This window comes from Strongylocentrotus purpuratus, unplaced genomic scaffold, assembly GCF_000002235.5.
Source record: "Strongylocentrotus purpuratus isolate Spur 01 unplaced genomic scaffold, Spur_5.0 spur5_scaffold_7, whole genome shotgun sequence".
Lineage (NCBI taxonomy): Eukaryota > Metazoa > Echinodermata > Echinoidea > Camarodonta > Strongylocentrotidae > Strongylocentrotus > Strongylocentrotus purpuratus.
The window spans coordinates 19,858,227-19,883,168 of record NW_022145613.1 but is presented as its reverse complement, the minus strand read 5'-3'; the positions used below and the strand labels follow the sequence as shown (position 1 = coordinate 19,883,168).

The following is a 24,942-nucleotide window of genomic DNA, read 5'->3' as shown; positions in this document are numbered from 1 at the left end:
TATTATCAAATGATAATGAAATAATGTAATAACATGGAAAGTAGATGTTGTGTTCAAACATTTTTATAACCTTACATGTATTTCCACAAAAGAAAAATATTTCAATTCCTTTGAATCAATATTATTTCATGAATTCCTCATGAATATTATTGTTCTTGAAGTTTCAGTGCTGTGTCAGTCAATATTCAAAATAGATGAAACAAATGATTAAGTAAACTCAAGGAAGAAAATACATCTGATTTATAAAGCAAATAAGTTTCTGATTTTTTTAACCATAAATTTACAATATTGCACAATATATACTAGTACATAACTTCTATTAAGTATTAATACAAATTATGAAATATTTTTCTTTGGGATACATTTTACAATATACAAATCATTGGAGAGTAAGGTAATGTAAAAACACAAATATCCCTTTTAATAGGAAAATAAAATGAATGTGGGAGATACACAAACAAGCAGATTGACATAAGGTGACTACTTTACTTTTTGTGTATCAAAAATCAAAGAGAAAAAAACTCAATTCAAAACCATCCCATGCACAGTGGTAAATTGTAAAACAATTTTGTGACAAAGAAGGATAAAATAAAGGCAAAAATAGAGGAGTACTGTAAATAGAATGAGATAAAAGAATAAAGCAGAACGGAAGGGACAAAACGGCTGAAATGTGGCAAAAGCAAGTGGCAATATTACATTTGACAATATATCACATTCAGCATGGTGTTCTATACAAATATGCCAATTTTGACCTTTGACTTCATCAACTTCACATTTAATATATACTCCATCCAATCAAACAACAATGATCATTAATTCATACAAACTTCTGCACTTTTTGATATATTTACATTATGAAGCTGCACAATTCTAGCTGCATGTATGTTTGTAAGAATACTTTTGCAGGAGGGCAACCTCTGTACAAGCATAATTTCTCTTGACTAGTTATGACATAACCGACCAAAGCGCTTACATAATGATAAACCCCAGTCAGTGGATTCTTGTATAGTGCTCATGTCTCTTATCCAATCAAACAGCAATTATCATAAATTCATACAAATTTCTGCACTCTTTGATATATTTACGTTATCGCTTATAGACTTTGGTGGTAAGCGCTTTATAAGTAACATTTTTATAATTATTATTATTATGAAGCTGCACAATTTTAGCTGCATGTATTTGTGTAAGAATACTTTTGCAGGAGGGCAGCCTCTTTACAAGCGTAGTTTCTCTTGACCAGTTACGACACAACCTAACCAAAGCCCTTACATAACGATTACCCCAGTCAGTGGATTTAGAAAATAGTGGGTTCTTGTATATGTCTGTCAGACTTGACACTGCTGGCCCTCCACAATTATGTTTCTGAACTTTATTCCACTCGAGGAGCAATCCAGACGGTTGCCTTTTCACAAGCACAAACATGCTAATCCAATCACATGGAAATTGATGTTCACTTTTCGCAGCCTACTGGGTGGATGAAGAGGAGCAATGTACCAGTATATAAAATCTCTTGCTCGGGGGTCATACATGTAATTACTGTGTTAGGGGGATTGATTCCACAACCTTTGCATTCACAATCAATTCATTAAACAATTGACTATGATACCTGCATACTGTTAATCAGTATGCAAATAACGTTCATATTATATTTATTCTTGGGAACCTACAAAAAACAAGCTATGATTTCAATTGGGTTCCTGTTTCATTTCATAATTTTGAATTTCCTTTGTCAACTATGTTCTTTATTCTGCAAACAATTGATATGAAATGGAATAAATTCAAATCAATCAATCAGTTAGTCTGGATGCTACACCAACCTTAGATCAAGCACTGTCCTAGCATCTACAATGCACATGAATCGATTATGACCCGGTTTCATAAAGTTCTTAGCATGAAAGATTGCAATAAGTGGCATAAGCTACACAACTCCTTCTATTTGATTGGCTGTGAGTAGATATGTTGTACACTGACAATTTAGCTGTTGACTACTGGATTGTTCAATTTCCATAGGCTTATTACAAGAGCCAACCGGTTCCAGGAGTCAATGGGTTAATTTAATGAAACAGGACCCACATGCAGGTGCGTCCGCTGTTACTAAGGTATAGTCGGCTTGGAACCAGAACATCCACGCAATGTGGAACCAGTATGAACCACTTGTCAATAGCTGAGGAGGATTGGTTGAGGTACAATCAGGGTGAGAATACATGGTCCACAACAAACATTAAATATATCTAAACACTAAATATTTCAAGAGTACATGTTTGTAGTCGCTAAAATCTGTCATCATTTCAGCTGTTACTGTGTGCATCTTGACCTAGAGTGGTCAAACAATCTGGAACTACATTGTAAGACAAAAAAGTTGTCTATGGCTTCTAGAAAGAGACTACGCTAGAGCTCTGGTGAACTAAGCAAAGATCTTTCATCATTTCAGCTGTTACTGTGTGCATCTTGGCCTAGACTGGTCCAACTATTTGGAACTAAGAGAAGGTACTTGTCCAAAGCTTTGAAGAAGAGACTACGCTAGAGCTCTGGTGAACTAAGTTAAGATCTGTCAGTTGTTACTGTGTGCATCTTGGCCTAGACTGGTCCAACTATTTGGAACTAAGAGAAGGTACTTGTCCAAGCTTTCAAGAAGAGACTAGGGTACAGCTCTGGTGAACTATGCTAATATCTGTCATTATTTCAGCTGTTACTATGTGCATCTTGGCCTAGATAGGTCCAACTATCTGGAACTAAGAGAAGGTACTTGTCCAAAGCTTTCAAGAAGAGACTACGCTAGAGCTCTGGTGAACTAAGTTAAGATCTGTCAGTTGTTACTGTGTGCATCTTGGCCTAGACTGGTCCAACTATTTGGAACTAAGAGAAGGTACTTGTCCAAGCTTTCAAGAAGAGACTAGGGTACAGCTCTGGTGAACTATGCTAATATCTGTCATTATTTCAGCTGTTACTATGTGCATCTTGGCCTAGATAGGTCCAACTATCTGGAACTAAGAGAAGGTACTTGTCCAAAGCTTTCAAGAAGAGACTACGGTACAGCTCTGGTGAACTAAGCTAAGATCTGTCATCATTTTAGCTGTTACTGTGAGTATTTTGACCAAGACCAGTCCAACGATCTGGAACCAAGAGAAGGTACTTGTCCAAAGCTCTAAAGGAGAGACTACGCTAGAGCTCTGGTGAACTTCCGTAAGCTAAGATCTATCATCATTTCAGCTGTTACTGTGTGCATCTTGACCTAGATAGGTCCAACTATCTGGAACTAAGAGAAGGTACTTGTCCAAAGCTTTCAAGAAGAGACTACGGTACAGCTCTGGTGAACTAAGCTAAGATCTGTCATCATTTTAGCTGGTACTGTGTGCATCTTGACCTAGACCAGTCCAACGATCTGGAACCAAGAGAAAATACTTGTCCATGGCTTCTAGGAAGCGACTGCGGTAGAGCTCTGGTGATACAACGGTTGGCATCTTTCCTGCAATGTAATCAAGATGGTACATGATTGTGTGAATGTTTGATTATTGGGTACACATAGATCCACTCTAAACAACAAGGTAATTATACAGAGAAGCCTTTCTATGTTCTATGTATTTTTTTCAAAATATCTATCCATCTATCTATCTCTCTATTCTTCTATCACTTTTGTTTTTGCTATATATCCTACATTAAATTATTTTCAAGAATAGTCATAAAACACACAGTGCAAGCAAAACACCAACAAATTTGATCATGATCACAATTATCCACTGCCATTTGAAAAGAACTGAAACATTCTCACATAAAAAAGAAGAAATTCATCTGGGTCTGCTAGCTAATAAGTAGTCTTGCAATATCTCTTTGACCACTACCCAGAATCCCATCTGCATTACTTTAAGTATCAAGGATAATATTGAGTGACAACACAATGTAGGTCACAGATGGAAAGTGTAATGTCTTTTTAACTAACAAAGCTTTACAATTTTTTTGGCAGGGTATATGTTAAAACATTGCATAAATTTAATTTTACATAAAAATAAGCATTTTGCCTTAAAAGAAAATCTCTACAACAATGTTAAAGATCATCAAAATTATCAATAAATTCCATCACCATTAGTACAAACTTTTGACACTGAATTTATATGGGAAATTAAGAATTAAGCTGGGAAATGGCACATTTTGCATATGAAACAAAGATAAGTGGGCCTAAAACACAGATTTGTATATCATGATATTCATTCTGCCAATACCTGATGTAGATTTGACAAAAGTTTCCAGTTTCTTGTCCCAAGTAAAGGTCCTGATGAAATCTGGAATGACAGAAAAATACAAATAAGTTAAATATCTTTAAACCTTTCAATCTTCAATTCTTTGCATTTTTAAAAGGTTAGGGGCAGAAATATTCTTCAATATGGTATTCGGCCTGTGGCATACTTTTAATAGACATGAGAAATTAACAAAACACATAATGTACTGAGTAATTGGCAATCTCACAATACATTTCGGGAGAAAATACTATACTCTTTTCCAGTATGTTGAATGTATTACATATGAAATAACAAATTTTCTATCTGATAATCTCATATTATTCTTAAAGCAAAGAAACAAGGTGAAATAATATTTCTTCTCATTTCCTACACTTCACCACTTCTTTTTACAACATATTTCATTTTCTTTACACTTGGCGAAATTTATTACAAGTATTATGATTTTTTTTCAACAAACAACATAATCAAGGATCATCTACTTAATCAAAAAGGGAGTGCAATACTGACAATTCTGAAAGTGATTATTTCATCTTGACCCTAAAACTTATTTCAGAGTTCTCACAGCGGGGGCTGGCGCAGGTGGAGTGATGGATTCTGCCTCCCATAGTACCTACATAATAGTCTTAAGTGTACACCACCTTCATGAATTCAGGCCAAAGTTTACATACCAATGATGCCGATGACAAGTTCCTTGGTGTTTTCATCCAGACCAACGAGCAAGGAGTAGTCCATGACGAGGTGAGAGGAGAGGAACTCTGTGTCTGCTTTGATCGCCATCGCTAAGGCAGTCTTACTGTGCATCCTGATGTACAGGGGAGAGTCAATGATGTCTGAAAGCAAAGAGGATAAATGTAATCAATTTCAATGTTGAGTATCTGTCTATTTCAAAGAATTTGTAGGTTACAGAGAATTAGTGCATGGTAACTGAATATACACTTTGGAAATGGAATTAACAATGATCAAAAGGTACCTGCAGTACAGTTAGCCCATTCTGTTCAAAGGACTTTCTTCCAACCAGGTTAGTATCAATCTGCAGAGTGTTTTAGAACTGATAATTTTTTCCAATTTTGTTTACATTTAGATGGGAAAGGTACTTGCAAGAAATCTTGCTAGATATCTACATGTATTTATTCACATGTTTCAAGAGATTTTCTCAAGACAGATCATCTTGTCCAAAGACATATATGCACCAGCTCAGGATTTTAATCCTATGTCTTCACATTGATTTTCAAGGCAGGATAAACTACCGGTACTGTCTCACAAAGAGTTTCATTTCTTGTAAATACATTTAATTGTGAGTAAATCACTATATCAGGATCAACATATAACTGTTGAAAGATGGTCACACAAGGCGTCCTAGTTGAGACCCAGAATATGCCAATCACATCGCTTCACTGTTCAAATATTATTCTATTTCATACCATTCTACTTCATTCACCTACCTCCCTTTAAAATCCTTTCCTATTTTTACTCATGTAATTCCAGAACACTTAAAAAACACTTCAAAGTAATGTATAGCTTAGGCTAGAAAGCAGACTTTAGAAGTGAATCCAGGTATAAACAGTCTTTGTCATTATGTAAATAGGATTGAAGTTATCATGAGGGTCTCTTACGTTTGAGTAAGTTCTCATCCAAGAGTACCAAGTCTTGGGTCTGGACTCCTGAGGTCTTGACGTGTCTGTTCCTAATAGATCCCTTCAAGTCAAAGACCTGGGCTATCCTGCGTTTGTAGAACAGGTTCTCTTGGACAAGGAGGTCCAATTTCTGGGCGGTGTTAGTGACAGGATTCTGGAAGCCCACCTTGTAGAAGCCAAGAATCTTTGCTAAGGCCGTAGGTTTCTGTAAAGAAGAAACCCCCAAAAAGTCAGAACACACTCATATATATAATAGTTGACTAAGCGAGAGTAATTAAGACACAACTGTAAAGTAACCAGTGTGTTGGCTCAATCAGTAGAGCGTCCGCTTCACAACTGGGAAGGTCGTGGGTTCGAGCCCCTTCCGCGTCATACCAAAAGGCGTTAAAAGACGGGAGTTACTGCTACCGGTAGGATGCGACCGTCATTGTTGGTCAAAAAGTTTTTTGAGCGTCATGTAACGCCTGGCTTGAATGCTCCCCAGGGAGTGGAGATTGTGCACACATTGTGTGCGGGCAAGCACTGAATTCAATGACCGGGGTAATAGTATATTTGTAAAGCGCTTAGAGACATTTGTATTAAGCGCTATATAAAAATTATATATTATTATTACCTTGTTTGGCGTTCAACAATAAGGGATAGAGCAACGTCGATCTGGCGCTGCTCAGTGGCTGCCGGGCTCACGATCAATTGGGCAAAAAGAATTTCCATTTTCGGTTTAACTTAATAAAAATTTGGAGTGGACTTTAAAAGAAAGATTATTAACAGATTTTTAAAAAAAGATTATTAATATTATTATCATTATTATATCCACAATAATAAGACATTTCTGAATGTTGAGTCCATTGAATTTTCTTAGAAAGTCAGGTGAACTTTCAACTTACGTAGTGATTCTCTGCAAAGTTGCCATGAGTAAGAATTGTTTGGAAATTACCATCTATATCAATCAAAATTAGACCTGGTAGTACTTACATTATTCTCATGAGCCTTCTGCATGTATTGGAAGTAGTTTGGTGCAAAGTTGAGGAAAGAGTGGGCTTCAGACTTGGACATCTGCTTAAGAATCAACCTATCATCTGAAGAAAAACACAAGACCAACAAAGTAAAATCGGTTTTAGTTACAGACTTACAGTACGGGTAAGAGGAAGGAATCAGTGAGGAGCATTCTTTCAAAAATTTTGTTTCATATGAAAAAAACTTTACATGTGAAATAAGTTGTGCTGTGTTGACCTAGAAGAGAGCTGGATTTCACTTACGCACATGTGCATGTAGATGAAATGGAATCTTTGATTTAAACAAAATATGGTTAATAGTTTGGTCATATCAGATTTAATTCATGTTTATTTATATTGGTGGAGTGACCTCCTGCACACAGCAAGACAGTGATCCGAAGAAGATTTCCTACATGACTACCACATATACTGTTAAAAAAAATCTTCTTCAATTTTGTTGAAACTTCTGACCCCAGTATATATATTGGTCAGACTTACCCATCGTCTTCATGAACTTTGACCCTGACTTGCCCCCTCTAGCAACCCACTGCATACAGCGAGACAGAGATCGGATGAAGATGTCCTCACCAACAGGGAATATGACCTTACGAAGCTCCTGGAACTGAGCAGCGAAATAAACACCACAGAAGAACTGGGTGTTGGTTTCATCTGAGAACTCTGTGGAAAGAAACACAAACGGGAGAAATTGTAACCTCTATAGTGGCAATCTTTTTGAAAAGACTGTCTGTTTTATAAAGGGACACTATACAGTGCGTCCCAGAAAAATCAAAACCGAGAATTATCGACATTTGATCATAACTTACCGTATTTGCCGGCGTAAAGGCTGCACCCCCGCATAGGCCGCACCCCCGATTTTGACATTTAAAATAAAAAAAATTAAAAAAAATGTTTTTTTGTTTTGTTTTGTTGTTGTTTTGCTGCCGAAAACCCATGCGTGGAAGGACCTTCATTTAACATCGAGGTGCAGTTAAAGGCGCTGATTTGTGCTTGTAAACTTGTCACAAATAATAGTAACAATGTCGTTTTTAGAAGAATGTGTAAGATCATTAATGTGAATTAAAAACAATAAAGTACCTATGGTACCAGTGGTGTACCTTGTGGTACACCATTTGTTATAGAAAAAAATTTGAGGAACTATTATTATAAACTACATATTGAGATCTATTAGAAAGATTACTTTCAAACCAAGATGACAGTCAAAGTTTAGTGTTGTTGTAGTTTCCGAGTGGTGAGTCAACACACTGATTACTGAGCTGGGAGACATTGCCAGGCATAGCGCCATAAATCGAAACTAAAAAAAAAAAAAAAAATAAATAAATAAATAAATAAAAACTTTTTTTACTCTTTCGCCGCATAGGCCGCACCCCGACTTTTTGATATTTTCTCTTCCAAAAATACTGCGGCCTATACGCCGGCAAATACGGTAATCGCAATTATGACTTTTTGGTTTCCTCTCTTCAAATTCATTTTAATCACTCATGCGTGAAAAATGCATCATATGAGTTACATCAAATGAAAGAGGAGGATCTAAGCTTTCCAAATATGTGTCATTTAGTAATTTTAATTGTGACTAAGTTATGATAAAACATTGATAATTCTTGGTTTCGTTTTTTCTGGGACGCACTGTACATTGTAATAATGCTTTCTTATTCAAATGGCAGTAACTGAAATGGATTCATGCACATTTCAAAAGAAGCACTTCAAAGGAGAGATTATAAGAAAGGTAAGGTTTTCGTTTTTTGATGAGATTAATAATTTGAAAACTAACCTTTATTGCCAACATAACAATTAAATGCTTTTCAAACACAACCCTGTTCACATGACATTGTACTCATTCAGTTCCTACTTCATGTAAGATAGGCATACATACAGATGCAGAAGCAGGGAGAGAGACAGAGACAGAGACAGAAACAGACAAAGAGACATACAGACAGAAATAGAGAGAGAGAGAGAGAGAGAGAGAGAGGGCGACAGAGAGATTGAGACAGAGAGACTGAGACAGTAAAATCTAACATACATTGAGAGTACTCAAATTAATCTATACATGGTAGGGGCTGACAGACAGAGAGAGACAAATGGTGACAGAGAGATAGAGACAGAGAGAACAGAATCCAACAAATACATAATATTCATTAAGGTTACTCACATAATTCTAAACATGGCAGGGCTGACAAAGAGACAGACAGTGAAAGAGAGACAGAGGGTTACAGAGAAATAAAGAGAGAGACACAGAGAGACAGAGAGAACAGAGAGAACAGAATCCAACACATATACGATGTACATTAACGTTACTCACGTAATTCTATATGTGGTAGGGACAGATCATCCAGCCTATCATCTGGGTTTGACCTATCTGCAATGAGAATGTTTGTTTAAAAAAAGTAGAGTCACTGACAAATCTTGTATCAATGCTATAGATATGACATGTTGTATGAAACCCAGACTTTGATAGCTGCATGGTAAAGCTTCAATGATGTATTTCACTACACGATGCTTCTCTCTACCCAGGGGTAGACATGGATGATAACAAGATTGTGTATCCACAATCAGCTTCCGGTGTTGTGACATTCATCAACATTAAGATTATGTATTCATTTTAGAAATAACAAGGGTTAAAAGTAATTAGCAAAAATTGCTGGTCCTCAGCATGTTATATGTGGAATGCTATCATTCAATTTGTTTTCCCTCTATTTTTTGTGGAAAGGCTTTCAGCTGTTTTGAGTCACGTAGAAGCACCAAAGTGGCTAAAATATGAGATAACTAAACATCATATTTTGTGAATCTTTATCCTTAGTATCTATGGCAACAGTAGTATAGCCTCCCTCCTTGGAGGAATCATAGTCTGCTTGCCCCGACTCCACTTACTTACTTTCTAAACCTAGAATAGATATCCCACCTCAAACATTGTCAGTATTATTATTATTCCGCTTTTATATAGCACTTAATACATCTATGATGTCTCTAAGTGCTTTACAGATATATTATTACCCGGTCATTGGATTCAATACTTGCCCGCACACAATGTGTGCACAATCTCCATCCCCTAGGGAGCATTCCAGCCAGGCATTACTTGACGCTCAAAAAACTGTTTGACCAACAATGACGGAGATGATAGGTGTTCTTACATCCTTGGAGAAAACTTGGACAAGTCCTATCCTATTGCCCTCAGTTACCCTGTCCACATTCACAACCACGCTACATATTGAATGGAAGCCCGTATCCTACCTTGTGTATCATAATCCTCTGAATCTATGGTGATGAAAGGCCCCTCCTCTTTGGAAGCACCTTGATTAGCCCCGCCCACACTGGATGTCTTGGTTCGCTGGCTGAACATCATCACTCCCTGGCTGATACGACCTGAAGGTTGATAGATATGTATAGATGTTTATATATACAGATATACACAGACCAGTGCATGGTATCAAATTGTAAAATAAAGCAAAACGGAACATGTTACCTACTTCAATGACATTTTTTGTAAAGGTGTAAATGAATGGCAACTGCATGCAACAAAGGTCCTATGCATACATACTTAGCACTGTGTTATAAGGTGTTATAGCATATGACACTATACATCATCATAACAAAATTCACTGCAGGCTATATCTGAACAAGGCTTATAAATGTACAATAAGTCTTCATCAGATCATAAACAAAAGTGGGCAACTCTACAAAATACAACTACAAAAAGTCTGAACTGTATATGGCCTTTTCCTTGTGGCATATAGGTCACAGAAAAGTAAAGAGCTAATCTTTATTAGAGAAATACACACCCTTAGATTTGAAAGCAAATTAAAAATAAATAGAAAAAATGATTGAATGTGGTTACCAAAAACCTTCAAAAGTAAAAACTTGTGAGTAAAAATGCTGTCAGCAAAGCCCAACTGCCCCATCAACTTTGAATATAAAACATTCAGAACCTTACGCCTCCCTATAGAAGATGTCTCTCCAGAGTGACTGCTACTTACGTTTCAACTGGCCAATCTTGCGAGATAGATCCTTGGTCTCTGGTCCTCCTGCCCCGCCTATCCTACTATCCCCTCCAGCTTTCCTCCTGGTATGGGGGCTACTCTGTCCTGATTCAGGGTTGCTATTCCCCTGAGCTGACCCTATGGATGTACCCCCTGGGGTCAGGCGTCCAGAGCCGCAGCGGGACTGCTGCACCTCGTACAGTTTCGTCTTGTACTGTTCAGAGCTACAAAAAGAGAATAATATTTTTCATAAATGTAACGCTTCCTGGGAGAAATTTAAATTGTTAAAACATATTTGTGGCTTACACCCAGTAAATAAAGATTGCTTGATCGATCTGTAATTGAAAACAAGTCAAAAAAGTCAGAAAAAATCTTGAAACCAGAGAATAATATTGCAGCGATAGTATTATAATAATATTGTTATGCTCTAACAACTATTTTACATTTTGACGTATTATTGAAAGAGCATGGATTGTCTTTATCATTTTAGATTTCATGGAATGAAAAATCATTAAGTAGTTTCGAGAAGAATGATGGGAATTTTATTTGTTTTAAGGTACAAATACATGTAAATCTTAAAACATTGAAAAAGTATTAATTAAAAGTGTAAATTCATAGGAATTGTATATCATTGTTACCATCCATTTATTGCTATCCATAGAATCTTGCTTCTAATTCCACTTTGGAAACATATTCAATAAGTATTTTACAAACATGAAAATCCCCTTTAATACATATTAGAATTTACGGCTTGTAATAATAATAATAATAATAATAATAATATTCAAAGTTTACCTGAGAGCATACGCAATGATGGAACTGGGTTCCTTGTCATAGACAATGATTGGTATCACACTGCATGGTGGGAGAGTATGATGCTCATCTGCTGGGCTGGATAACAAAAAAGAACAAAATATAAAGTATTTAGTCTCTTCTAGTTGCACTCTTCCACAACAGATGACAAACAGGAAAATAATGTGTCTTGTCTATGGATATGAATATCATTTCAAGCAAGGACTTTATTAAATAAGACTTGTACAATTCTGAAATGAATACATAAAACTGTTAAGATTATAACATAGATGGTAGCAAAGATACTGGAAATTCATAAAGTAATTGAGAATAATTGTCCATGAGCTGAAATCTATTTGAATGATTTTTTAAATTTTTCCTTTTACCAAAAGTGTTGATAATGAACGTAATATATTTTAATTGACAATATTTGTATTCTATACCAAGACATGTATGTTTCAGATTGCGTGAAGTGCTGTAGAGGTTGACACCTAAAAACTGACTTAATTTACTCGAATTTAGAACTATCAAATCAGAGAGATGATTACCTACCCAAAATTGCAGAATAGTTTTTAAGAGAGATATTCTGAAATTTTAAATCAATTTATCTTGCACTAATTGGAGTAGAACAGAAATCAGAAATTGGAAAATAAAACAGGAATTAAATGGAACAAGTGCACACACACACAAAACGTAACAAGATCATAGTGGCTGTAGTAAATACTCCAGGAATGATCATGGCTTCGCAGTCCATTTAAAAAATGGATGTTACTCACAAAGGGGTTTCTATCTGGGTAGATTCTGTGTGTTGTAGGAACTGATTGAGGAATCCTTTGACCGCTCCAGGTTTGGTCTTAGCTGGACTCCAACCATCGGTCATGTCCAAGGACTGAGTCAAGGATGAGGCCACAGTAGCCGTTGGTTCTTCAGCTGAATAGAGGCAATGTGTACTTATTTAGAGAATAATTATGCACTCTATCAGACTGAGAGGTTGCTTCATAAGTCTACATGAACATCATGGTTTATCACTATCCTCACATTTAATGTCCTATTTAATCCAGGTAGTCACCACAACCATCATAATCATCATCATCAACACTGTTATACAAAAATTATTTGATCATCATCATCTACATCATTAACAAAATCCTTATTGTTGTTGTCACAGTTGTCATCATCATTTTCATAATCATCACTTTTACCATCATCACCATCACCATCATCACCATCATCACCATTACCATCATCATCATCTGAGTAATGACTACCAATCATCCTTTTTTTCCTTTATCACAACATCACACGCTTACAGGAAGTGAACAAAAAAGAACAACAGAAAATTACTAAAATATCAAGTGTAAATATAAGACAATTCAAAAAGGGATTAAGTACCTAACTCAAGGAAAGAACCATTCCTTTTTTTCTTTTTTTTTTTGGGGGGGGGGGTTTAAATACATCTACAATGTTAGATATAAATGAATAAAGGGAGAACATTCTTAACAATCTAGCCAATCTCTTGGTTTTAAACTTGACAACATTTCTATAAGATAAGTTTAAACAAGAAGAAAATCCTCAAGAATGGTATATGTTACATGTATGTGGATCTTGCATTGTCATTATACCCTTTGCCCTGCCATGTTAGACCATCTCCAATACCATTACAGACATATTGAGTTCTTACCCGAAGAAATGGGGATGCCCTTCTCACTTTCCTCAGTGCCTCCATCTTTCCCTTCATCTATCCTCTCGTCCCCTATGATGAAGCCTTGAGCTGCTTGTTTACCGCTAGAATTCACAGTTTCACAGCTCTTCTCCAAGTCTCCTTCTAAACATATAAGAGAAGAAAGGAAATAAAGTATGATACAGTAGGCTAGGGTATGGAAGAGTATAGAAAAAAATATGGTAAAGCTGGACAGGGTGTTGTAAGTGAAGACTTACATGTAGCTGTTCAATATTGGTTTTATGCCTTGAAATGCACTACACTCTGTTCAAACTTGTCAGAGCTAAAAGTTCCAAAGTACTAAAACTTCCACATACATAGGAGCATGCAATATATAAAAAAAAGGACTATTAATATCAAAACTTTAAATACAAATCAGATGAATTAGAATGTGTTTCTTCTTGCATAGCATTACACAGTCAAATGTTGTTTTGTGAACTTCCAATAAAGGGAAAATCTAACCTTGATAGACCTCTACTTTAAACAAAAGCAGAAAATCAGAGAAGCTGATTGGTGGGTGAAAGTTTTAATGAACTCCTACATAAAATACAAAATTATGAATGTGAGTGTAACGCAGTGCCGAACAACATTCCCATTTGTTTTAACACACAAAATGACTAAAATGTCAATTTTAAAAATTTATGACCCAGAATGGTCTTTTAGTTTTAGAGAACCTATAATAATATGTTATCCATAATATATTTTGAGTAGTGCCCCAGAAGGCACTTCATAACTAAAAATTAACAATATTTCATACACAGCAAATGGGATGGTAATTGTCCATGAATATGTCACAATCCACTGGCGAAATTACAAATATGAGATTTGTATAGCTTTAGCGATCTTTTATTTCTAATATTCATAACTCTCTATTCATTGGTCCTATTTATTTCAAACATTTTTTCATTTTGTTCCTCAGATTTCTCTGCTTTCATAGAAATGAACTTATTTACACAGGGTGGATTGCTCTTTTAACAGCTATGATGCAGTCATTAATGAAAATATTACCATATGTGCATTCAAAAGTGTAGAAGTATATGTAAAATAAGAATCATTATCAACAGTGTCATACATACACAGAAACATGACTAGTATGACTTTTTCACTCACTTTTGTTGGCGTCTCCTGCTTGAACTTGTCCTGGAACTGGACCAAGGCTTAGTCCTGTTTGCGGAGATCCTTGCATGAAGTTCACAGATCCTCGTGGAGATGGATCAGGAATGTCAGTTGTGGCTAAAAGGATTTATAAAATGTGTTCAAGAATGTAGCCAATGAGAAGCGTCATAATGGATCACGTGACTGTGCATTATTTTTTACTATATGCACGGTACCATCTGTATGGGGTGCATTTGGTGATAACAACCGTGGATGAAGGTTGTTGCAAGTGATCTTATGGCCTTGCTAAGTAAGATTGTGGACCCATTTGATAAAACAAATAATACAAAGGTTTTTGTTCGTGTCGTTATGGCGATGCAGCACTATTCGGGTATTCACAATGGCACAAAATACACTCGGCTACGCCTCGATCATGAATTTATTGCACTATAGTGAATACCCTCATGCGCTGCATCAACCATAATGCACTCACACCTGTGTATTAATCAATACTATCATTAATGCCACAGATGGATAATGGTTTTTAGTGTCCTTCTGAAAGCTTTCCAACTACTTAAAATGATTGGTTATCTTTGCCTCAGATTCTAAAAAAAATCCTGGATTTAGCTCATGCTGCAATCATAATTATAAACCTTTAGGTCAGGCAGGAATCCCATGATTTTTACAAGCCGATCGCCTGTCTGATTGTCAAGATATTTACGATTGGAATTAGAAAAAAAACGTTTGCCAAACAGTTTTGAACAACATTACAGTCTATTGGGGAAAATGGCTATGGTAAAACCAGTCATTCAAAGATTATTAATTCTTTGAAGCACTTCATGATCATTTTGACGCGCAATTTTTTTCAGGGCTTCAATATTGCACTATATCACAAACACTATAAATAACAAGTAGGGCCATGCATCTCAGATTTGTAAAACTGGAATCATTTTTAAACAAATGCCTATCTTTTCCTATTTTATTGTTTAGTAACTACGGAAATGTACTACTAAGCTTCCCGTAGGTACATGTATGTTAGGACTGATCTTCTTTGTTATTTTAGAAGGGACTGAATCTGCTCTAAACTTACTGTTTAGTGTTAAAGTGGTGCACTTCTACATGTAATTTCATACAGGTACACTTTGACTGAATGCTAACCTAGTTTGGATTATTGCCCGATATATGTCAGAAGCCGTTCATGTCAGAACTTGATGGAACTCAACAGGAAACAGGAAAATATCAATCATAACTTCACAAGTTCACAGTTCCATCACAAGTACACAACAAAGTGCATTAAAAACAAAACAGACAGACAAAGTGATCACACACTGCACAAATAAATAAGCTAAATATAATTCACACAACTTGTAAATAATAGTTAGAAAACAAAACTTCATATATTCTGATGACAAGTGCAAACTGGGTTAAAAAATTGCTACAATGTATATTTGAAAAGGAAAGTCAGCAAATCAATCTTAAAAACAAAAGACTTTTATCAGATCTATACATCTAATTGTACAAAGATTATGACTGATTTGACCTTAAATGTATATGTACCTTCTTTAGTGACATCATATACATATAGCGTCATGGTTTGGGTAATATAAGTGTAAAAGTGTATTAATCACTCTCAAAATAATTTGTGTACAGCTAGAATTGATAAATTAACCTAAAAAAAACTTCACCCTGCATTCTGTGGGCTAATGGATGAAGGGTATGAAGAAAATTAAGCATAACATAAAACCCCAAACACAGAACCCAAGTCAGCCTTGTGCATGCATGTGCAGGCCCTATGTTATGCAAGTCCTTACATGTGCATAAATTATTATTATTATTATTATTATGGACATGCTTGTCGTCCATTCCCTCCTGACAGCACAAATATCACACTGACCTGATAAATATACTGGTAAATGATTTTATAAAATTCACTATCAAGAATGTTGCACAATTTCAAATTTTTAATAATTTCCAATCATTTACCTCTATAATGCACAGAAATACATTTTGTTTTTAAAAAGGGATCAAACACATGCTCATGCAACATTTGCTTCAGGCTTTTATTATGTCAAATATGAACAGTTAAGGATAGGGTTTGGGTTAGGGATTAAGTTTGGGGTATGATTGGGTTTAGGTTAGGTACATGTACAATGGTGTTAGGGTGAGGTTGTTGGGTCTGGAGTTGAAGTCAGGATCTAAGTTAATTTGAGTCAGAAATAGAGCGCAGAGCAACTGCGACAGAAGCATGGGCCATTGGGTCATCATTTCTTTATGAAGTATGATGGGGTGTCCAAAGTTCGCGGGTATTAAAAAAAAAAGTAAGAATGTAACATTAGATCCATGATTTCTCATATTCTACACAAATCCATTTAGATCAATTAGTACAAAATAAATGTCCAAATTTTGGACTCAATTGGGTGCTACTAGAAACTTATAGTCCAAAAAATTCTAGCAATATTGCGATTTCAAAATTCTATGTCAGAGCGGCGTGTGATACAACTAAATGAAAAGACATACAAATAAACAGTAAGGTATTACAGCTGATTTATCCAAAAGACTGATCCACCAAAGGTAAGATAATTGCATAAATTGGAAGGCAAAATATCATACAATTAGTTGGCATCACATTTTGCTCACAATTTTGATGACATCTTCTCTGGAAATGAAGATTTTCAGACCCCTGTCAGTAAGTTCATATTTTTTGGGAAGGGATGCAAGACGCTGCTAAAGTTTCCCATCTTTTGTCAATATTTTCATAGTTTCACACTCAATTCCAAAGAAAATTTCATTACTAGGTATTTTTATGTTCCTCTTTCCATTGGTGATATCGGATTTTCTAAATCTTGCTGACTTTTTGTGACATGGAACTGTCCGTGAATTAAAGAGAAGGTTGAGTACTGGTCAAGCGATTGCATTGTGAAAGACTCACGCTGTGGAATCGTTCAAAAACGATTGATCATCTAGCATATAAGTTTTTATGTGTATTGCAAGGTTCTGGAATCATCAAAATGCTAAAAAATTTGGCCCAGTCTTGGTAAAGTTACAAGCACTGTACACAGAAAGATGTATATGGGACTAAACGAACATGTGGCGAAAAAATCCGTCCCAATTTTTATGATGTTACATGCCATATTTAGAATATTCAGGCATTTGAAGAGTCATGCTTTTCAGGGAACGTGTTTTATCTGATGTTCTTCTACACTTGCATAATACATGTACAATAAAAACGCTCAAAAATAATTTTTCAACTCTTCCCAAAACTCAACCTTCTCTTAAAGGTCGCCGTGAACTATGATCACACCATCATACGGATATTTAAATTCTCCATTGACTCACGTTGTGCTGAGATATCCATAGGATCGCTTGGCCTGTACTCCAGGCCAGCAACCAGGCCCGGTGAGATACCGTAATCAAAATACCTGGCTGATGTGTCATAGGTCAAAGAGAGGTCACCGAGCATAGAGACTGTACAAGAAGGAAATGCATGATGGGATAGGAGGATGGAAGGGTCAAACATGCAGATGTAGGAATGACTATCTACTGGAAAGCTGCTTTATAATATGTTAGTAACATATAAACGTACATGGAAGGATACAATGTTACATATATACGCAAGTTTGAAGAAAGGTTTGGTACATACAATCATGCTCGAGCACTACACAAATAAAAACAGCACTACTAACTGCCCATGTATATACAAACTTTGGTGGCATTCCGAGTTGAATTTTGTTCACTAATTATCTTAAAATTAGCTGTAAGGTCAACTTACGAAATACTAAAACTATTAAAACAATTGAAATAAAGATCAAAGCTTTAAAGCTATCCATCACAGCTCACAAATTTTGACTACAACTCACAGCAAGAAAAATCAGCTTAGATTTACAGCATGCAAAAGAAGAATCACAGAATAAAAAATCTAACCATGCATGCAAATCTGCAAGTTTGGAAATGGATCATGGGATAACCCTTTTCACAAGATATTACCATCACTGTCTTCTCTCTGACGACCTTCGCTTCTCCTCTCATGAAGAGTCTCCAAGCGTTTCACGTGGGTAGGAGCCAACCCCCCTGGCTTGCTCATGGAAGATTCCTGCTGAGGTAGGATGAGGAATACAGGACTGGACTGCTCCAATGTAAGCATGGGTGTTAGTGGGGGTGTTAGTCCAAAAGGAAAAGCAGGTTTAGACTGGAAGTAAAAACAAGTGCACAGTATGGCATAAAGAAAATCTAATCAATGCCAATAATCAAATATTTCTCCTTGTTTAAAGGTAGTTTTTTAAAACATCTAGGGGGAGGGGGAAACTTTGTTTTTTGTGTAACATCGTATTTTTCAAATCATGCTACTTTACTTTATCCTGTGAAATATCCATTGAATATAGGGAGGCAAATAAACAAAATACAAACAGAGAAACATACAATCTATGACATCCTATTCAAAATAAATGTCACAAAAGGAAAGTGTAATTATTCGTAAAGAATAATAGTTTTCTTAGGAGAGTGATATACCTCTAATTTTGTTGGTGTAGGGGTATCTAGATCAGCAGATGGTTTGCGGCTTAGGCTTGTTCCTTCTCTCTTTCTCGTCTTCTCCAAGTCCTTCTCGTGCTGCAGGAAATCATGGAATCTGAAACAATAGGTATACAAGTACAAGTACCAGTAGGTGAATACCATTACAATCATGATATGAGGGTAAGTAGTACATTCAGTCAGAATGGATTTCACCAGACTCCCATTAAATTTCTGAGTACGGAGGGGCGAATTTCATTAATAATTAATTTGATCTGATTTGACTTACACAATTTTGTTTGATTCCCTTTTTTATTTGGCATGTTTACAAATTAACTGATAACCACTACCACAAAAAACATAATATATATATATATATATATATACATATTGACTCTATCAAACCTACAAACATCTTGTAAAAAGAAGATTCCATATGACAGGTTTACAATCGTAAACAATCGCTTTTTCATTGTCATCGTAACATAAGCATTATTCCATAACTTCTTGAATTCGAAATTCATAAATGCTTTTTAACAATTAAAAAACTAAGAGAAGCATTTTTTCCAGATATGTTGGATTCAATACATAAATTAGGGAAGTTCTAACTTCTATTTTCCTACAGCACTCAAAGGCTAAAAGTGCAACTTCAGGACTTGTCACATTTCAGTGTATACGATAATAACAAAGTCTGTCTATGCAGGAGAGGTATTGGATAAAAGTAAGATCATTAGCATAAAATCGGTCAGTATCACTGATGAATACCACTTCTACACAGAATAATTTCGATAAGTGACAGGAAGCCTACCTATTCAACTACACATATTATCATTTTGCACAATAAACATACCTTGTATTCCAACAGAAGTTGATTTCAGCTAAGCATCTCTTGGCAATAACGATGGAGTCTTCAATGTCAAGCAACTGATCTTCAAGGCAGAAATCGGACCCTACAGAGTACAGAGAACATGAACATAAAATAGACAATTGTGTAATGCATTATTTGCTGATTGATGTAAATTTTAATCTCCACATTTTCAAAACGCAGCTCGTTCCTTCATCAGGGATGTTATAGCAAAAAAAATTGATAATTATAAATTTCGACTTGTTTTTTCATAGTATTTCCATTCATAACATATGCCTGTTGTCTCTTTTGTACTTCAATTAATGATTTGCAAAATGCATTATATTAAAGTACATTGATTTCTGTAGTTGATTTTTTTTAAAATCATAATTATTTATATTGAATCTTCTTTTGGTAATGAAAATAAAAACTGGAACTGAACTGCTAGCTTTTGAATGGAATATGAATACAAGCTACCAGTCAAATCATATGCAGCAGAAATACCTCATTGTGAAAAGACCCATGTTTTATTACTTACAGTCATTCCCACTGCTATCTCTTTTCTTGTCAGGGCTTGCTTTCCATTTTTCAACTTGCGTCACCTTTGCCTCCACTTCATCCATATGCTGCTTGTAACGATTGAAGTCAGTCTGAAAACAAGATTAACAGCACAAAATATACTACTGGTAAGATCATGGCATTTAAACAAGGGTAAGGGTAAGTGTCAGTGCACTTATGTGGGGGTATAGAGTGTACATTGGACTTGTCACTGATAATTTCTCACATGTTTAAAGAGAGAAGAAAACAAAAGTAAATAAAGTCATAATGATGTGACAAAACATTTACCATTTATTTCACATTTCCATATAAATAAAAGTAAAAGATATGCCAAAAAGTAATCAACGCTGACTAATTGCCAAATAAAATGAAATGATGAGGAAGATTACAGTCAAACACAAATATGAAGACCACTCAAACCAGGCAAGATAAGCAGTTGTTATCGCTAGGTGGTCTTTATGGACAGGTTTCTTTAACCCCTTGGATACTAAGCCAGGGATATCTCAGACTGGATTCTGAGGAAAATGCACGCTATACCAATATTAAGTGTATCTAATCGGTTAATATATGTCTCACTAAGTAGCACTGCTCAAGGAAAACAAAAATGTGGTTACTGAAGAAATTTTGACTGCACTTCTGACTTGCATTAGGCTGACTTATTAGGAATCTCTTCTTCATCATGGAGTTATTGAAAAAAAAAAATTACCCTTTATCCTTCATTATAATTTTTTTTTATTTTAACAAGATCAGTCATACAAGTTTAAGATTGTCAGATGACAATTCCTGAAGACTTCTTATTGAGAACTGCCATTTCTTATCTTCTACTATTTTCTATGGATTTTAAAAGAATAATAATCAAAATAGCTGTTTCTTATATATCGCTTTACCAGTCACAGCCTAACCGACCAAAGCGCTTATACAGCATTATCAACCCGGTCACTGGATTAAAGGAATTATTATGATTTATTGTTTTTTATAACAAGATCTCTTCATGAAAGCTGCTGGATATCATTTTGAGCTTTTCAGGACTCCTTTTCTTTCTCTGCTCCCATGACTCAATTTCTCACTGACATCATTAAAATGACTAGGTAACATTGCCTCAGATTCTGGAATAAATCCTGGATTTAGCTCATGCTGCAATCATAATTAAAAACCTTTAGGTCAATCAGGAATCCCATGACTTTTACAAGCCAATCACCTGTCTGATTATCCATATATTTATGATTGGAAATCAAAATTTAATCAACAGTTTTTATAACACTACAGTCTATTGGGGAAAATGAGTATAGTAAAAGCGGTCACTCAAAGATTTTTTACTTTTTTGAAGCACTTCATGATCATTTTGAAGCACAACTTGTTTGCATCTCAGATTTAACATTGTTAAACGATGCCTTTAATACCTCATATTGACTGGTGAACTCTTGTTCCTTCTGCTCCAGATGCTGGCTAGGTTTACCTATTGTCAGACTAGATATGTTACCAGATATACCACGGAACACTTGATTGCCTCTGAAAGACACAAGAGAAAAAAGTGAACCATGTTTAAAAATGATTTCTTTCAGTTCTTGAGTAAGTTTTAAGCAGTGGTGGCACAAGGGGAGCTGGGAAGGACCCATACCCCTCCCCTCTCAGTGAAAACATTTGCCTTCTCACTTGCCCCCCTCCCACATTAAGATCATTTACAACAGTTTATGGATGAGTGTTTTGAAGAGTTATATGTTACGAGTTAGAAATAACAAACACAATTGTAGATATTTTTTTAAAACCCCTACCCTACCTTCCTACCCTCTCCCCCACCTCACTCTGAAATGATGCAGTTTCCCTAGTAGGTTGGACTTGCTTATCTCTCCCAGTTGAAGAAACATAATTATGTTTCTCTAAATATTTTCTTTTTTCTTACACATATAATTATGACAACCCCCTCTTTTTTTAAAATAATTCTGGACACATCACTCTTTTTTTGGGTACAAGTGTTGTATTTTCTGGAAGTATGACCTACCTGATGGCAAGGGTTTTGCTCTCTTCTAGGTATTGCTTGTGAGCCCTGAATGGCTGTTCTACAGTGATTGGAAGAGGTGGGAATGCAATCTCTCTCAAGATAATGGGACTGAATCTGAAAAGCAATAAATAGATTTTTTTTTTTCATCAGAGGCAGTTACTTTTGTTAAGTGTAGAACAAATTACATGTATGCCATCTCCTCCTCTTCCTCTCTCTATATCTCTCCCAGCGTGAATAAGAGAACATTATGCCAAACTGTTCACATTTGTTCATCTCTGTCAGTTAGTCATTCAGTAACTCTATCTATCTCTTTCTTTTTCTATGTCTCTCTTTTTCTTTGACTATGTCTCTCTCTCTCTCTCTCTTTCTTTGTTACTGTCTATTTCTAACTAAATTTACCTTTCTTCAGTAAATCTTTCTCATTTCCAGTCTCTTTGACTTTAAACATGTGCATATACCTTATCTAAATGTGTACATGGCCAGACTAGGTTTATGTTTTTATCTTCACTTGTAAATCAGTAATCACATGAATATTTTCAATTTATTGAAACCACATTTACAATGGGGTTGAAATGTGTAGTGGTGGTTATTTTACCTGACTGCTATGAAAGCATAAATGCTTGTTAGTAAGGAACCAGACAGCCAACGGCTTTAGGTTCTCTCTGAGGGACCTGGTAGTAAGGATTAATGCCTTACCAAAGGGCACTAGCGCATCACCTTGGTTTCGAACCCGGGTCATCGGATAACGAGACCACTGCTCTATCAACTGAGCTATCGTGCCAAACAGTATCCTGTAACTTACTTGAAAGATGCGACCATGTTGTGCTGCCCAAAGTACTGGTAGTGATGATGATGGAGGGAGTGGCAGCAAGGGGAGGAGCTACTATGACGACCATAGTCCTTACCATAGAAGTGAATCTCCAGATACTTAGCAAACGACACATGCCAGGTATCACGGGACATCGGTTGAACAGGAGTCACCTGGGGGGGGGGGGGCAGTGAATAATACAAAATAATAGAATAGAATACTGTGGAATATGCATCTCTTTGCATTCACTGGTACCTGCGCATTTTCATGGATGTGTTGAAATTCTTCATCTCTGTTCCTCTGTCTTTTCTCTTTTCTCACTCTTCTGTGTCCCCTTTTCTCTATTCTTATAGGCCTTGAATTTATTCTGAAATATCAAGGCTTTGAACTCTCAAGGCCAAGGCATCCATGACCAAGGTCAAGGCATTGCATCAAGGCCAAGCAAGGTCAAGCGTCAAGTGCACTACAACACTGATGCAAATACATGTAGACATCAGATGTGTATCAGTATCTTAAACCCTCCCTTTCTCCTCCCCTTCCCTCCCTCCTTCCCATCCCTTTCCCCTCTCTCCATAATCCCTTGCCTCTCATCTCACCCTCAATCCATGTTCACATTCAATGATGTGTTTAAATTCTCTGTCTTCTTCCCCCCCCCCCCTCTCTCTCTCTCACTCCTTTCCTTCTTCACACCCTCCATCATTTACCTGTTTACACTTGCGACACCAGCTCCACATGAGGACCTTGTTCTTGTAGCCAGGGACAGGACTATCAAGCTGTCTCTGAAGGACCTGGATTGATGCGTTACCATGAACGAACCTTCTTACATGGTTAGCCATCAGAGTGTCACAGGTCTCACTCGGACACAGATAGTTGCCGCTGGAAATCAAAGGGGAAAAGGGAAATGTCAAAATAATCATAAAAATAATGTGATAAAGTGATAAAATTAGTGATGCTACTGCTACTGCTGCTACTGCTACTGCTTCTACTACTGCTGCTACTGCTACTGCTACTACTACTGCTGCTACTGCTAATGCTACTACTGCTACAGCAACTACTATTACTACTACTGCTACTACTACTACTACTACTACTACTACTACTACTACTACTACTGCAACTACTACTACTACTACTACTACTACTACAGCAACTACTACTACTACTACTACAACTACAGCAACTACTACTACAGCAACTACTACTACTACTACTATTATTACTACTACTTATGATAACAATATTAAATTCTGTGTTTACACTCCCCCTAATATACTACTACTACAGCAACTACTACTACAGCAACTACTACTACTACTACTACTACTACTACTACTACTACTACTAATACAGCAACTACTACTACTACTACAGCAACTACTACTACTACTACTACTACAGCAACTACTACTACTACTACTACTACAGCAACTACTACTACTACTACTACTACAGCAACTACTACTACTACTACTACTACAGCAACTACTACTACAGCAACTACTACTACTACTACTACTATTATTACTACTACTTATGATAACAATATTAAATTCTGCGTTTACACTCCCCATTATATAGGTATGTCTCCAAGTGAAGTTATGATACATGTATATTATCATCATGATCATAGAATTGGGGATTGCTTGCACACAATGTCCTCTCCCTGGGAGCATTCCATCCAGGCACCATTTTAATTCACAATGACTCTCTCATCCCAGAGGGTACCCATTTAACACTTGTTGAACAATGGCAATGTATATGGAATTT

The 24,942-nt window shown here is 36.1% G+C and overlaps 2 protein-coding genes across 4 annotated transcripts in view; both read right to left on the bottom strand.

Moving 5' to 3' along the window:
- Positions 1-1,734: 1,734 nt before the first annotated feature.
- LOC589299 (1-phosphatidylinositol 3-phosphate 5-kinase) lies at positions 1,735-19,208 on the bottom strand. 3 transcript variants are annotated; one of them, XM_030973712.1, is made up of 16 exons: positions 18,967-19,208; positions 18,445-18,646; positions 17,797-17,925; positions 14,476-14,598; positions 13,327-13,470; positions 12,422-12,575; positions 11,649-11,744; positions 10,851-11,077; positions 10,108-10,239; positions 9,179-9,235; positions 7,360-7,539; positions 6,842-6,945; positions 5,849-6,074; positions 4,904-5,065; positions 4,218-4,277; positions 1,735-3,466 (listed from the first exon to the last, which is right to left on the bottom strand). In XM_030973712.1, exons 1-16 carry the CDS (start codon positions 19,138-19,140, stop codon positions 3,339-3,341), a joined length of 2,298 nt encoding a protein of 765 aa, XP_030829572.1. In that variant the 5' UTR covers positions 19,141-19,208; the 3' UTR covers positions 1,735-3,338. The 3 variants fall into 3 exon arrangements, with proteins under 3 accessions (XP_030829572.1, XP_030829574.1, XP_030829575.1); XM_030973714.1 differs by having other exon boundaries at positions 18,445-18,583; positions 18,967-19,197; XM_030973715.1 differs by lacking the exon at positions 17,797-17,925 and having other exon boundaries at positions 18,967-19,199.
- LOC579692 (1-phosphatidylinositol 3-phosphate 5-kinase) overlaps positions 19,179-24,942 on the bottom strand; it is a 54,164-nt gene continuing 48,400 nt past the window's right edge. Inside the window, exons 20-26 of the mRNA XM_030974463.1 lie at positions 23,880-24,051; positions 23,170-23,348; positions 22,368-22,481; positions 21,769-21,877; positions 20,349-20,460; positions 19,817-19,916; positions 19,179-19,200 (exon numbers count right to left, since the gene is read on the bottom strand). Coding sequence (XP_030830323.1) covers positions 19,179-19,200; positions 19,817-19,916; positions 20,349-20,460; positions 21,769-21,877; positions 22,368-22,481; positions 23,170-23,348; positions 23,880-24,051 — 808 coding nt within the window. The remainder of the gene's footprint in view (positions 19,201-19,816; positions 19,917-20,348; positions 20,461-21,768; positions 21,878-22,367; positions 22,482-23,169; positions 23,349-23,879; positions 24,052-24,942) is intronic.

What these genes read in the sequence shown, in the direction of transcription:
- LOC589299 (XM_030973712.1), bottom strand. Translation starts at nt 19,140, where the DNA reads ATGATTGTAATGGTATTCACCTACTGGTACTTGTACTTGTATACCTAT. An exon ending in TATGGATATCTCAGCACAAC is followed by an intron (nt 14,599 to 17,796) that starts GTGAGTCAATGG and finishes AAATCCTTTTAG; the next exon opens with CCACAACTGACATTCCTGAT. An exon ending in AAAGTTCATGAAGACGATGG is followed by an intron (nt 6,946 to 7,359) that starts GTAAGTCTGACC and finishes GTTTTTCTTCAG; the next exon opens with ATGATAGGTTGATTCTTAAG.